Consider the following 16115-nt stretch of genomic DNA (forward strand, 5'->3'; position numbering starts at 1 on the left):
AGTGGCTATGTAACATGTGTTACAGAATTGCACCAGTGTAAGGGTTAATTCACCAGTGGCTATGTAACGTGTTACAGAATTGCACCAGTGTAAGGGTTAATTCACCAGTGGCTATGTAACATGTGTTACAGAATTGCACCAGTGTAAGGGTTAATTCACCAGTGGCTATGTAACATGTGTTACATAATTGCACCAGTGTAAGGGTTAATTCACCAGTGGCTATGTAACATGTGTTACAGAATTGCAGCAGTGTAAGGGTTAATTCACCAGTGGCTATGTAACATGTGTTACAGAATTGCAGCAGTGTAAGGGTTAATTCACCAGTGGCTATGTAACATGTGTTACAGAATTGCACCAGTGTAAGGGTTAATTCACCAGTGGCTATGTAACATGTGTTACAGAATTGCAGCAGTGTAAGGGTTAATTCACCAGTGGCTATGTAACATGTGTTACAGAATTGCAGCAGTGTAAGGGTTAATTCACCAGTGGCTATGTAACATGTGTTACAGAATTGCACCAGTGTAAGGGTTAATTCACCAGTGGCTATGTAACATGTGTTACAGAATTGCACCAGTGTAAGGGTTAATTCACCAGTGGCTATGTAACATGTGTTACAGAATTGCACCAGTGTAAGGGTTAATTCACCAGTGGCTATGTAACATGTGTTACAGAATTGCAGCAGTGTAAGGGTTAATTCACCAGTGGCTATGTAACATGTGTTACAGAATTGCAGCAGTGTAAGGGTTAATTCACCAGTGGCTATGTAACATGTGTTACAGAATTGCAGCAGTGTAAGGGTTAATTCACCAGTGGCTATGTAACATGTGTTACAGAATTGCACCAGTGTAAGGGTTAATTCACCAGTGGCTATGTAACATGTGTTACAGAATTGCACCAGTGTAAGGGTTAATTCACCAGTGGCTATGTAACATGTGTTACAGAATTGCAGCAGTGTAAGGGTTAATTCACCAGTGGCTATGTAACATGTGTTACAGAAGTGCAGCAGTGTAAGGGTTAAAAGGCGGGTTCCACAGTATCCTTTTCATTCTAATTGTGCTGATTCTGTTCAATTGCAGGTCAATGCCAGAGTTGCAGCATTTGAACCTTGGGTCTTGCAAGATGATCACAAACATTGTTGAGGTTGTGCTACAGCTGCGACTCAATTGTCCGTATGTCACACTTTACCCCTTGTAGCGTGCATGATCACAAACATTGTTGAGGTTGTGCTACAGCTGCGACTCAATTGTCCGTATGTCACACTTTACCCCTTGTAGCGTGCATGATCACAAACATTGTTGAGGTTGTGCTACAGCTGCGACTCAATTGTCCGTATGTCACACTTTACCCCTTGTAGCGTGCATGATCACAAACATTAGTGAGGTTGTGCTACAGCTGCGACTCAATTGTCCGTATGTCACACTTTACCCCTTGTAGCGTGCATGATCACAAACATTGTTGAGGTTGTGCTACAGCTGCGACTCAATTGTCCGTATGTCACACTTTACCCCTTGTAGCGTGCATGATCACAAACATTGTTGAGGTTGTGCTACAGCTGCGACTCAATTGTCCGTATGTCACACTTTACCCCTTGTAGCGTGCATGATCACAAACATTGTTGAGGTTGTGCTACAGCTGCGACTCAATTGTCCGTATGTCACACTTTACCCCTTGTAGCGTGCATGATCACAAACATTGTTGAGGTTGTGCTACAGCTGCGACTCAATTGTCCGTATGTCACACTTTACCCCTTGTAGCGTGCGCGTGTGTGTGTGTGTGTGTGTGCGTGCGTGTGCGCGTAGCAGTGATGGCGCTAATATTTTTTCAAACTGGTACACAAATTTAATGATGAAAACTATCCAGAAAAAAAGAAGGTAGGCTGGTCATTGTAACCAGTAAGAGTCCAACTCAGAGTACTGGTTTTGTTGTTTTACCAGCGAAAAAAATCAACCGGTAGGTTATACCGGCAGCCAATTATTTTCGGGTATTTTCTCATTTCCACCGGTAAAATACCGGTAATTACCGGTTAACGCCAATACTGCGTAGGTGTGGGTGTGTTTGTGCCAGTTTGTCTGTATGTGCATGTGTGTGTGAGGGGGGAGGGGGGGGAGGGGAGGGAGAGAGACAAATAAGCTTCACAAAGTTTTAAAAAGGCTTTTTTTTTTTTTTTGGGGGGGGGGGGGGGTAAAACTCATAGGACAGCTGACTCAGTAATAACAACTCACACTAGAGACACAACAGGAATTGTATTATTAAGCTAAAGAAAACCAAGGAAAATAGACATCATGACCAACCACAACAGAATAAAGAAAGTAGGGGAGGAGTCTGTAGTTTGATCCTTGGTCTGGTAACCTTAGGGTCAAGCTGGGTTTTTTTAAGAAGCAGTTGCGAATGGAGATTCATGTCGGAGACAATATGATTGAATGTATGTGTCATGCAAGGGAGACCATAGACGTTTTATATTGATGAGTGTAGGGCTATATTTTCAGGAAGCTGAAATCACTGGACCTGTGGCGTGCACGCGAAATGGACGACTCGGTGTTTCAGGAGTTTGTTGCTGGTTGCCCTCTGCTTGAAGAGCTGGATGTCGGCTGGTGGTAGGGGATGTTGCCGTTGATACACATTCCTAGTCACAGTTGATTTTCGGGTTTTTTGTGGGTTGTACAGTGGTACCTGTGATGAAAGGACGTCCTTGGGACCAACCAAGAGTGTCTCTACATTGCAGGTAGCCTGTCCTGACAGGTATATTTTGGTAGAGATATTAATAGACAAAGGGACACCAGAAGCAGGGTTCGTATAGAGTCCTTGAACCCTGGAAAACTCCTTGAAAATTGGAAAACCTTTTCCAGGCCTTGAAAAGTGCTTGAAAATAGAGTTTTGTTAAATAGTCATTGAAAAGTACTTGATTTTTCCAAATTGTTGCCTATACATTTCGTCAGCAGCTTGTCTTATTTAAAAAAAAATGCAACCCCTTTTTTTTGTCAAATACAGTACACACATTTTGGGAGAATAAAAGATCGAGTGAAAACGAAAGCAGACGAACTATTACTAGTCACCCGTAGTTGCTTCCCTTCCCGGAAGTTGGCAAGGGAAACAACTACGGAATGACTAATAGTTTGCAGACTTGAAAAACTGAAGGTAAGCTTGGTGCTTTGCATTAATTTGGGGAAAATCATGTCCTTGAAAAGCATTTTTTGGTCCTGGAAATGTCCTTGAAAACTCATTGAATTGTATCAGCTCTGCCCTGCAGGAACCCTGCTGAAGGTGTCCTCTCATCAGAGGGGCCACACATTGCAGGTACCACTGTAATCAACACTTGTTTATAGTCATATGATTATAATCCTGACAGCATTGTACAAAAAAATGGGTATGTGCATGTATGCAAACAGTGACTGAGAGAAAGAAAATATGTATGTAAAAACCTGAACACAAATCATTGAAATCAATGAGCGCTTCTGGGGTGATAACGTGAGACAACTCCTGTGATCTTGCCGCGAGGTGGCGCCAGTTACCAGCCGAAAGAAAGAAGGGGTAAAACCTCACCAGAACCGACCATTGTCTGTTTACCGTATAAAATGCACGACTTACACACGAACTGTTACCAAACCGATAGGCTATTTGGGACCAATGCAAGATTTTTTTCCTTTCTCGTGTGATCTTGCCGCGAGGTGGCGCCAGTTACCAGCCGAAGGAAAGAGGGGGCATAACCTCACCTGAACCGCCCATTGCTACACCACAGACACAAACCAAAATGTACAAGCTCAGTTATTTCCTTATGGGAGTGGGTTACAGTGGAACCCCCCTTTTAAGACCCCCCGATTGAAGACATCCCCCGTTTTAAGACCTTGATTTCTCAGATTTTTTGTTCATTGCCTCTCTAGCTCTTAATTTACCTCCATTTTAAGACTCCCTCCTTTTTGTTTTAAGACCTGGTTTTCACAGATTGTTGAAGGTCTTAAAAGGGGGTTTCCACTGTATTAGGCGGGTACATATACTGAATTTCTGATTTGTCTATTGGTGTGTTTGTGTTTTCTGTCTTTCAGTTCAGATCTGAGATCTGTGAATGGCAGTTTCACCTGCATTGCAGAAAACTGCAAGAACCTTAAAAAACTGTTCCTCACTGCAAACAGGTAAACAACTGTTCATCTGTAAAAGGACATGTTATGGAAAATAAGTATGGTACAATCTTAAAAACAGTCTCATCTCCACATAACAGCAACTTTTTTCTGTATGACATTTTCAAGTGAGCGTATTGCATATTCTGAGGGTGGGTGGCGCCTTGCCATTTTGTACATTAATTTTAAGCACCAACCGACAAAACTGGCTTTTTGGTATTTTTTAGATGAAGAGTGTATTTTCTGACAGCATTTAAAGTGTCATTCTCTTGAATAAATCACGCTGATATTGTTCATTCAAATTTTGACTTAGTCTTGCTTATTTTTAGTGTGTTAAACAAAAAGGGTCCCTGCCTGAACGTTATAACATTTAGCAGGTCACCTAGAATGTAAGTCCTGATTGGTCAAAAAGCCACTTGGTGCACCGAAATGGTAATAATGTAATGTAATGTGATTGACATGAACAGGACAGTGTGTGACAACGACCTGCTGAGCCTGGCGAAACACAGTCGACACCTGCAGCAGCTGGACATTCTGGGGACCAGGGAAGTCAGCAGTAAAGCAGTGGAGCAGTAAGTCCTAACAATAAGACAGAGCTGCCAACTGCAATACGCTGAAGCATGCTACGTTTTAAGACAAATTGCTGCACTCAAACAAATTATCATTACTCATTTCTGCTCATTTGAATTGATGATGTCAAAGGTAGCAGAGGGATTCCAACTGGAGTCCAAAAAAGAGCAGGGCACTAAGGGAAGAAGAGAGATTTTAAGTACATGTATCAATCACTATATGCTTGCATGTTAGCTTCTGCCCTTGTTTTGAAGTAGACAAATCAAACGGCACGAAGTGGCTGTATGCTTTGATCTTTAAGTACTGACGGCATAAGTTGGCCAGGCCGAAGTTTTTGTCTTTGTTTCCTCTGTGTAAAGGCGGTCCTTACTTGAGCCTGAAGAAGACTTCGCGATGTCTTTTTACACAAAACTCAGTGCTAAAAAGCTTCACGCGGCCAGCTTTGCAAAGTATACTTTAGTACCGTACTTTCCGGGTGACAAGGCGCTTCGTTATACAAGACGCACCCCCTTCTTTTAAAAAACAAGAAGAGCAAACGCTCGATCGAGTCACTTTCGCAGTTCTGAATATTATGTGAGGCATCAGATGGACAGGAAGAAATTGCTATTCACAACACAATGAGTCACGTTCACATAAAATTTGAGCCCGGTCACTTTTATAGTTTCCGAGAAAAGCCCAACGTTAAGTTGTGTGTTGCCGAACAGAAAAGGCTAGTTATCTCCCTTGTTTTTCTGATAACGTTCGTAAAAGGCTACAGATGTAAATACTTTGATGTAAAGAATAATCCTACAAAGTTTCAATCACATCCGATGAACTTTGTCAAAGATATAAAATGTCTAATTTTTCCTTTGACGCTGACCTGTGACCTTGAAAAAGGTCAAAGGTCAAAGGTCAACGAAACCATCGTTAAAGTGTAGAGGTCATTGGAGGTCACGACTAAACAAAATATGAGCCCGATCGCTTTGATAGTTTCCGAGAAAAGTCCAACGTTAAGGTGGTGTCTACGGACGGACGGCCGGCCGGACAGACTAACACTGACCGATTACATAGAGTCACTTTTTCTCAAGTGACTCAAAAATTGTAATCCAGTTACCCATTGGACGCAGGGGGCCGATAGGGCGCACCACAATGACCCAGTTTTTGCCATGAGAGGTGGTTCCCCTGTCATATCTGAGAGAGGAAATACTTCCTGCACCGGGGTCAGTGACCGGTCAGTGACCGACTTTAACTGAGTGAAAATATGTGTGCTCTGTGTGTGCGGCCAGATCAAAGGCATTGTGATAGCTGGGTGGCCTTGTTTATAGACACGACCTTCTTCCCAGGGGTCAATGACCCAGTTTTTGCCATGAGAGGTGGTTCCCCTGTCATATCTGAGAGAGGAAACACTTCCTGCACCGGGGTCAGTGACCGGTCAGTGACCGAGTTTAACAGAGTGGAAATCTGTGTGTGCGGCCAGATCAAAGGCAGGGCAGTACCTAGTAGCTGAAACATGCATTATCACAAGTTGTTTGACTGGTACTCAAGCGGTCTCATTGATTTTTTTCGTATTTCATACACGGATTAGGCGCTTTGTTATACAAGACGCAGGGGTCGAACTCGAGGAAAAAAGTCGCGCCTTATGACCCGGAAAGTACGGTAGTCGACTTGGCCCAGTTAAGGACAGACTTAAGGAACACCGTTCTCTCCATGCTTTGCAGAGTGCTGGCCAGCTGCAAGGAGATGGTGTTTTTTGACGTTTCCTTCTGCGCCGGAGTCACGGACAACGATGTGGCGCTCTGGAAAGTGAAGTACCCCGCTGTGAACATCAAGAAGAGTTTTCAGAACACCAGTTAACCATTTTGCCTGTGTATAGACAGAAATTAATGGGTTCCATATGAAGCCTTGTGTGATCTTTTTCATCTTAAATCAATACATCATGGTAGGTACTAGGTTTGATGTTCTTACTGATCTGCTGATGATCAGAACAGACCACAGTTTTTTGGTTGTACGTACATGTACCTGTTTAAAATGTTACCGTTTTGTGAAACCAGATCCATTCTTACACCAAAACTAAGCTGTGATTGTGTTGGTCTAGGTTGTCATTGGTTAACTGATGGATTTGTCATTTTGATGAAAGTAGAGACAGGCGCAGTGGCGTGGTGGTAAGACGTCGGCCTCCTAATCGGGAGGTCGTGAGTTCGAATCCCGGTCGCTGCCGCCTGGTGGGTTAAGAGTGGAGATTTTTCCGATCTCTCAGGTTAACTTATGTGCAGACCTGCTAGTGACTTAACCCCCTTCGTGTGTACACGCAAGCACAAGACCAAGTGCGCACGGAAAAGATCCTGTAATCCATATCAGAGTTTGGTGGGTTATAGAAACACAAAAATACCCAGCATGCTTCCTCTGAAAGCGGCGTATATGGCTGCCTAAATGGTGGGGTAAAAACGGTCATACACGTAAAATTCCACTTGTGCAAAAACACGAGTGTACGTGGGAGTTTCAGCCCACGAACGCAGAAGAAGAAGAAGATGAAAGTAGAGGTTTTCACTAACCAACTGATGTGCAACCAGTGCTGATTTGACTTTAACTGATTCTGAAAGCACTCATAATGTGATTGTACCACCAAGCAACATGTTCTGACTTCAGACAGCAGAACCTAGAACATCTCCCAAATAATCTTGCTAAGTTCCATAATAATAAATGCACAAATAAAGATGCAGTCTTCCTTTTAATTAATAGCACTGCCGTTTTGTCTGCCACAAAGTTAACGTGGGTATGCCAAGTCTACTGATAAAGCAACAAATGTGTGTGCGCGTCTGCACGATCATTGTGAAAAAATGCAGTGCGTTCAGTTTCATTCTGTGAGTTCCACAGCTTGACTAAATGTAGTAATTTTGCCTTACGCGACTTGTTACTCTTGGCTTAAGCTACCTTCTAGCCCAGTCCTTCCTTCCTGATGTTTCTGAGGATCGAGGCAGGAAGGAAGGAAGGAACTTGGTTGGGAATGGGTTGGAGATTGGGATAGATTGGATGATCTTTTGTGGGTTATTTCTAGGTGTGGAAGTTCATGTGAGACAGACCTGTAAATATTTACGAAAATTGCTTGTTGTACCGTCTTGCCTTAAGTTTTGTCAAAACCTAGCGGTGTCTGTGATATTTCAAATTCTGTTGTTCCCTTTGTGGTGAAAAACATAAATGTAGGTTTCTGTCTACATGGTTGTCCATCAGCAAAGGACTTTGTTGCTTTTGTCTGTTTCTACTTCCTAGCAGTATGACACATTTTCAGTGGACATTTAAAGACACACAGCTATTCCTTCCCGGTGTAGGATCCGGTCCGGTCCCCCCTCTGAAGTAGTCCCCCGGGGGACCAATTGGTGGCAAAAGCTGCTCTATAATGGTCCCCCCTTAGACATCCAGCCTCGTTTTTCTTGTTACAATGTTAATCAGGCATGGGAATTGTCCGCCGAACGGCGGATTTCCGCCGATTTCTTTTTTTGTTCCGCCGAAAATGCAAAAGTGTCCGCCGAAAAAATAAAGGGGGGAGGCACACAAAAAAAGCACCGGTTACTTTGGCCTTTGCGCAAAAGCCCGCGAAAACTTTCCGTACTTTGTTCACGCATTGCTACCGCCCGCCTCAGTTATTGAACTTTTATGTTTGAAAGTAAACCAGATTGCACAGATTGTGTTACAAGTTACATTGTCCTGTTTGTCTCAACAGATAAAAAATTTTTAAATTTAAACCATATAATACATGTATATATTTTTTTTTCTTCAAAAAAGCAAAAATTGGTACATTTTTGTACTAAAAACTCTGATTCTAAAAACAGAATTTAATGGCAAACTTGGAGCTCAGATGACACCAGATTGCACCATCTGGGTTCTTTGGAGAAAAAATTTTCCGGGGGAGCATGCCCCCGGACCCCCCTAGTAAGGCTAGGCGCTTCGCGCCGTCGACTTGACGCTTCGCGTCTTCAGTTATAAATTTTCCGCCTTTTTTACAATTTTCAATTCCCATGCCTGGTTAATAATGTTACCAGCAATTTTAGAGAAAAGAAAGGAAAGAATCAGAGACTGGTTTCATTTCTTCTTATCAGTATTTGTTTATTATTCATTTTATTTCATGTGATTTTTCTTTTGAACGGCATTATAAATCAGATCTATTTTATTTTCTGCAAAATATAGTCAAACAAAGAGATTGCTGTCTGTGCACTACATAATACCGGACGAAGATATAGATTGAAAATGGCTTGAATGCCTAAGAAAAACGAGGCTGGATGTCTAAGGGGGGACCATTATAGAGCAGTTTTTGCCACGAATTGGTCCCCGAGGGGACTACTTCAGAGGGGGGACCGGACCGGATCCTACACCGGGTAAACAGTTGGGCTCACCGTCTCAGCCTGGCGTCTGGCATTATGGGGTTAGTGCTAGGACTGGTTGGTCCGTCTGGCGTCTGGCATTATGGGGTTAGTGCTAGGACTGGTTGGTCCGCCTGGCGTCTGGCATTATGGGGTTAGTGCTAGGACTGGTTGGTCCGGTGTCAGAATAATGTGACTGGGTGAGACATGAAGCCTGTGCTGCGACTTCTGTCTTGTGTGTGGCGCACGTTATATGTCAAAGCAGCACCGCCCTGATATGGCCCTTCGTGGTCGGCTGGGCGTTAAGCAAACAAACAAACAAACAAACAAACGGTCTCAGATCTGGCCAGGCTTTTACATGTGATAAGACCCTCCCTCAACTTGGTCACAAACAACAAAGGAACAGCCTGGGTGTTCTCTGTGCTCAGTGGGAAGTTTGTGTGCGTGAATTAACTTTGTAAATTCAAGTGGCTTTTGAAGAAATTAATTCACCAAAAAATGTCAAGCGGTCAGTGTTTTGATTTTTGGTATGTGTCCAAGTGATGGGATGGTGTTATCCCTCGTAATAATTTATATAGTGCAATATTATATTTGATTGTGGTAGTCTTAATAGACGTGTGACCTTATTTAGATTTTATCTGTAAATTTATTCAATTTAAAGTTGACACGGACAACACTTTAGGTCAGTGTTATTGGAAGTATGATAGGTGTGCTTGTTATTACATACGTGATGTGAACCTATGTTTTATGTTTTATTTGTGTTGTCCTTTTGTCCAATTGTTGTTATAATCGTTGACAGGCAGGCAGGCAGGGTGTGCCGAAGAAAATTTTCCATTTTTATGTAACATTTTAATGGACAATAAAGTGTTGTTATTGTTATTGTTAAAGCCTTACGCCAGATCTGAGATGGTGGGCCAAACAGTTTTTCACGAGAAGGAGTGTGCCTTTAAAGTTTGAACTCAAATGTACAACCCTTGTGTAGGTGACCATAGGCATCACCACAGCTAGATCCACTTGGACACATACCCACAATCAACACCCTGACTCCATCGTCACGATTATCATAGTGTGCATGGTAGGAACAAGGCTTGTACCTTTATACAGCCACATACAGTAGCTGGGAATTCTTGAATGTCACTGTTGTGACTGCTGTTTATGTGTGGTAGAGAGAGAGAGAGAGATTCTCTCTGTGTTTGTGTGTGTGTGTGTGTGTGCGAGCATGCGTGCATCATGCATGCACAGGGATGTGGACTTATTTCAATGTCCGATTTTTTAAAGGCAAGTTTAAGTGATAAATTATGGTGAGCTTGTTCTTTATAATGTTATTGTAAGATATGGCAATAAATTAAATCACCAAAAGAATAGATGCTTTCACCAAAATAATTGCTTAGTTAGCAAAAGATATTCCAACAAAAAATCGGATGTTTCCACCCACAAAATAGATGCTTCTAGCAAAAAAACGATTGATTCTACCAAAAAAACAAATGAGACTTGCAAAAGAATTCTCAACAAAAAAACGAATTATTTCAACAACAAAATAGCTACTGTCAGCAAAAAATATAAAGTTTAGTGTACTTTCAGAGACAAAATAGTGTCACTCCATATCATAATCATAATTGTACGTCCAAAGAAAGTTAAATGAAAATGATAAAATCAGTGTACAGAGCAGTCAAGATCAGTGTGTTCACTGCCTGATAAGCGCTGGTCTCGACAGCTTTGGGCGACCGCGCTTTCGCTTCTGGCCGATTGGGATGGTCTTGGCCTGGGCAGGGGGGTTGGTCACCTCCAGACGAATCTCCATGCCCATGGAATGATGACACACGTAGCACTTGAGGAACTCCGGACAGTTGCAGAAAAACTGATTGTTTTCGTCGATCGTAATCTTCCACACCGACCTCCGACATGTGGCATACACCTCGAAGTCAGCCCAGGACGGTGCGATCATTCAACCTTTTCTTCGGTCTCTCGGATGGCAGTCTTGAGCGCCTTTTCCAGGGTTGAAGATCCCACGAAGATCGTGTTCCCAGTCTTCAGCGACTCAGCTGGTGACGTTGCCCACTGAAACGCTGTTGTCCACATTTTCAGTGTGCGGTGTGGTGCTTCGGCAATCTCGGTGTGCTCTGCGGTTACATTTGGTGCTCGTTCCATAGACCAGTTCTTTACAATGTCATTTGTCACGGACAGTTGTATGTAGTTATAAGGTTCCTTGGTCGGGCGTTGCTGACAGGTACCTGTGTCCAGGTGGGAAGACCTGTAGCTGGGCTTAGCTCAGTGATTCGCGCTTTGCACGCTTTGCACGTTTTGCACGCATTGCACGGGACGTTCACGGTAGGCTGCGCGCTATTTGTAGAGTTCACCGGTTACCTGGTTGCTGACTGTAAAATTCATAAGCATTCTTTTTTCTGTCTCGGCCGAGACCAGATGTTTGTCGAACGGCTTCGAAATTCGTGTGTGAATTGTCGTTTGAGTTCGAAGTTATTTTCAGTAGTAATGTACGTCTACTGTGGACTTTGTTAAAGTCGGTTGCGTAAAGTGTACGCGATGATTTTCATTAGCCTGTGTGAGGTAAGTCATATTTCTTGGTCTAATTGGATAGACTTTTGTCAGTTTTTGCTGAAGGTGAATTAGCGGCCGGTGGCAGGGGACAGGGAACCTACATTAGTTACCAGTTGTACTGTTTTGTCTCGTCTTTGTGTTGTTGTAAATAGTGTTCATCATAGGGTTTAAAAGGAAATCATTATAATGGTAAATTATATCGTAGAAGGAAACCAAAGTTTAGTCATTGTGCTTCCTCCTCATCCCTAATAATGATGTCTATTGGAGGAGGAAGGCACGTGTCTTATATTTTTGGGGAGAATATTGACTTTGGCCTTCTAGGCTTTCAGTGTTTACTGTCGAAGACAGACCGGACGGGAAGGTGCGAACCCTAGCTTCACAGCATGGAGGAGGCACCACCACGCTGCTGCTTGAGCAGCCAGTTTGGACTCTCGCATCGTCACCCCCACGCTGCTGTGTGAGCAGTCCCTCTGGATCTTCCCCGAGGCTTCATTACGCTGTTTTGAGCAGCTATCTTGTAACGTCACAGCGGCGCAACCACGCTGCTGTTGGGCAGCAACATCGAACCGGCGCCGTCGCTGCAGAGTGTGTGCCGTGTGACAGCTCTTAACTGGGCTGATTCTCTCACCCCCGCGACAGAGACGCAGGTGTCGACCCGAGGGCGCACCCCCCCCCCCCCCCTGAATTCGTCGAACGTGTAGATAAGTACTTTCTTACGATAGATATCATTTATGGAATGAGGAGGGCCTTTATGACGTACGTGCTTTGTGTTTGACTGTCCTGATTGTCTCGTATGTCGTTTGTTGACATTATTTTGACTGTTGTGTACTTTCTCATGTTCATTATGTTCATCCTCATGCATTCGTGGTAACCCTTTCATTGTTCCATCCATCGTCACCCCCATATTTCACCCAACTGGGAACTATTAAATACTTTCATTTATTTGCATCGGTGTTCTGTGAGTGCTGTGTGGTGTGGCCAAAGTTTTTGTGTGAAAAACTAAACATGCAAACGTGCATGCACGCGACAATGGCGAGCTTGCCAGGATAAATCTTCTTTGAATTCAAGGAATTCACTTCATTTTTGTCGTTGGCCACACTTCCCATACACTGGACACTGATGTACTGTAGTTAATTAGCTTTTGTTGTTGTTGTCTGGTAACCTTGTGGGTTTCCTGTCCTTGTTGCCAGTCAGCCGTGCCTTGTTTGATTTTTCATGTTTTGGCTACCCGTTTGCTAGTTTGTTCTTGTTTATGGAACTTCGTTCTGGTCGTGTTCTTGATGATAGTGCTATCATGGCGTCTAGGACAGAAAGTAGTTCGGATAGGATTGCTAGATGGCGTTCATTTGCTGAGGAGCTAGGTGTTAAATCTACCAGTATTCCTGAGTTTATTGCCGAGCGAATGACCCGTGAAGATGCGGAACAGGCTAGACTAGAGCTGGAAGGGAAAGCTTATCAGGACAAGCTAGAAGTAGCGCGTCGAGAGACTGATGAGCGAGTTAAGTATGTTCAAGCTCAGCGAGAGACTGATGAGAAAGCCGCGGAAGAAAAACTAAGGCAGGAAAGGGAAGAGCATGACCTTCGCATGCAACTCCTGCAGAGAGAGTCGGAAAGTAAGAGGGTGAAGAGAGGAAGTAGGGATGGAGCTGATAATGAGGGAGATTCCTCAGGTGAAGAAGAGTCTAGTGACCTTCGTGGTTTTCGGCCTTCCATACCGATGTTTGATGAGAGCAAAGAAAACATAGCTACTTGGTTGAAAAGGTTTGAGAGAGTCGCTACCTTGTACAAGTGGAAGAGAAATACATGGGCAACTAGGGTCTCGACTAGGTTGTCGGGTAGGGCTGTAGAAGTGTACAACACTCTTGATGATGATAGCGCAGACGACTATGACGGTTTGAAGGTCGCGTTGTTAGGCCGCTATCAGCTCACAGCCGAAACCTACCGCCGTCGTCTCAGAACCTGCAAGAGAAAAGAACATGAAACGTTCAGACAGTTCGGTGCTCGCATTGAAGAGAATTTGACTAAGTGGCATGAGCTTTCCGAGATCACAGAACTGAAACAGTTGGTTTTGCTTGAACAGTTCTTGCAGACCCTGAGCGCGGACATGGCCGCGTACGTTAAGGAGAAAAAACCTCAGACGTTAGCCGAAGCAGTTAAGTCCGCTGAGATTCATTTTGAAGCACACCGTGACAGTAAGAAGTTTTTTCAGCATGATCGTGATCAGGGTGGAAAGGCTGGCGTTGATGAAAAGCAGAAAAGTGGAGATAACTCATTTGGTACATCCGGTAGGAAGTGTTACATCTGTGAGTCCCCCAAACATTTGGCTAGAGATTGCCCCAAGAAGAGCAAGTCGACGGGAGCGGTGAATAGTGGTCCTGAGAAGTCTTTACCGCCCGTCAGTGTACCTACTTTGTGTACTCCCTGTAGCCAGCAAGACTACGACCCGAGATGCCTGGTGGTAGTGGATGGTATTGCAGTGGAGGGGTTGCGTGATACTGGATCTCAGGTTTGTGTCGTGAAGAGTTCATTAGTTTCAAGGTCGCAGTTCACAGGACAGGATCTTGAGGTTTCTATGGCTGAGAAAGACATCAGGAGGCGCTATCCAGTGATTAAGGTTCAGGTTGATTGTCCTTTCTACACTGGTGAGGTTGAGGCTATCGTCATGGATACACCTGTTGCAGATTTCATTGTAGGTAATCACGCCCGGCTGGGTGACTCGAATGTTCTACCAGTGTACGCTGTGTCCAAGGTTGTGTCAGTTGTCACTCGTGCTCAGGCTGCCGCTGAAGGAAAGAAGCCGACTTTGTTGCATGTTGCTGCTCCAGGGCTAGAAACAGTCACCCCTGAGCAGTTGCATGACCTTCAGCGGAATGATCCGACTTTGAAGAGTTGTCGTGAGGCGGCAGATCGCCGAGACGTCCGAACGTCTGGTCACTCCGGTGAAGTTGGGTTTGTTTGGAAGAAAGGGGTTCTGTACCGTGAGTATCGCGGTGGTGGTAGCGTCTATACTCAGGTTGTTGTTCCCCAGCAGTTGAGGTTAGGTGTTATCAAGTTGGCTCATGAACCGCCTATGGGAGGTCACATGGGTGTTCAGAGGACACGTGATCGAGTTTGGCAGCAGTTCTTTTGGCCAGGTATGTGCGCAGACATACGTCGCTTTGTGTTGTCTTGTGATCAGTGTCAGAAGGTTTCTCATAAGCCACAGAAGGTACCGTTAGGTAAGATGCCTCTCATCGATACGCCGTTCGAGCGGGTGGCGATCGATCTGGTGGGTCCCATCATCCCTGCTTCTGAGTCTGGTAACCGGTACATCTTAGTGTTTGTGGACTACGCTACTCGGTACCCGGAAGCCATTCCCTTGAAGTCGATTGAGGCTGTGAAGGTTGCAGAAGCGATGTGGGCAGTCTGGACTCGAGTAGGAATTCCCTCAGAGATTTTGACAGACCGTGGTACCCAGTTCATGTCCGAGGTGATGAAAGAAGTGGAGCGTTTGCTGGCCATCAAGGGTTTAGCGACTACTCCGTACCATGCGCAAGGAAACGGATTGGTGGAACGGTACAACGGAACACTCAAGACCATGCTACGCAAGCTTGCTCAAGAGAAACCGAAGCAGTGGGATCGCTACATTCCTGCACTCCTCTTCGCTTATCGTGAAGTTCCACAGGAGAGTCTTGGATTCTCTCCCTTTGAGCTTCTGTACGGCAGGACAGTGCGAGGACCCATGTCTGTTCTTCGCAACCTATGGACGGAAGAGCCAGTCGATGAGCAAGTTCGCACGACTTCTGAGTATGTGGTTGACTTGAGGAACCGGATTGAGGAAACCTGCAAACTGGCGCGTCAGAATCTGTCAGCTGCTGCACAGAAACACGCGGAGGTGTTCAACCGGAAGACAGTGCGAAGACAGTTCCAGCCTGGAGACAAGGTTTTGTTGCTGCTGCCGCAGAAGAAGAACAAACTGCAGTTGTGTTGGCAGGGACCGTTCGACGTTCTGGAGAAGAAGGGCGAGTCAGACTACAGGATTCGGATCTACGGGCGTGAGAAGCTGTACCACGCCAATCTTCTCAAGTTGTACAGAGACAGACAAGGGCGACAGGGTCAACCTGTTGTGGGGTTTGAGCTAACGGAGATCAGAGGCGACCTTTTCAGCTGTGAACCTGATGATGCTATGGCCCACTGCGTCAGTGAAGATCTTGAGATGGGAAAAGGCATTGCCGTTCACTTCAAGCAATCGTTTGGAAAAGTTGATCAACTTAGAGCACAAAACAAGAAGGTGGGAGAGGTAGCTGTACTACAGGTAGGTGCTTCCTACGTTTACTACATGATCACCAAGAAACGCTACTTTCACAAACCCTCCTACAAAACGCTGCGGTCCTCCATGGAAGCTATGAGGGACCACTGCAAGCAGAACAATGTCACTTCCCTGGCCATGCCGCAGATCGGATGTGGATTGGACGAGCTGAACTGGAGCGTCGTCCGTGAGATGATCAAGGAAGTCTTCAAGAACACAGGCATAACTGTTAAAATCTACATCTTCGGGGGCTAA

The 16115-nt window shown here is 44.6% G+C and overlaps 2 protein-coding genes across 4 annotated transcripts in view; both read left to right on the forward strand.

The window, feature by feature from the left end:
- The window catches only part of LOC138981450 (F-box/LRR-repeat protein 4-like), a 38038-nt gene extending 31478 nt beyond the window's left edge, over positions 1-6560 (forward strand). For all 3 annotated transcript variants that reach the window (XM_070354367.1, XM_070354368.1, XM_070354369.1), the window contains 5 exons: positions 1077-1169; positions 2487-2594; positions 4041-4127; positions 4580-4684; positions 6380-6560. In XM_070354367.1, coding sequence (XP_070210468.1) covers positions 1077-1169; positions 2487-2594; positions 4041-4127; positions 4580-4684; positions 6380-6515 — 529 coding nt within the window. In that variant the 3' untranslated portion in view covers positions 6516-6560. The remainder of the gene's footprint in view (positions 1-1076; positions 1170-2486; positions 2595-4040; positions 4128-4579; positions 4685-6379) is intronic.
- A 4633-nt stretch (positions 6561-11193) lies between these two features.
- On the forward strand, positions 11194-16115 carry LOC138983041 (uncharacterized). The gene has a single exon (XM_070356444.1). It carries the CDS (start codon positions 12825-12827, stop codon positions 16113-16115), a length of 3291 nt encoding a protein of 1096 aa, XP_070212545.1. The 5' UTR covers positions 11194-12824.

This window comes from Littorina saxatilis, linkage group LG12, assembly GCF_037325665.1.
Source record: "Littorina saxatilis isolate snail1 linkage group LG12, US_GU_Lsax_2.0, whole genome shotgun sequence".
NCBI lineage: Eukaryota > Metazoa > Mollusca > Gastropoda > Littorinimorpha > Littorinidae > Littorina > Littorina saxatilis.

Coding starts and splice junctions, on each gene's coding strand:
- LOC138983041 (XM_070356444.1), top strand. CDS start 12,825: ATGGAACTTCGTTCTGGTCGTGTTCTTGATGATAGTGCTATCATGGCG.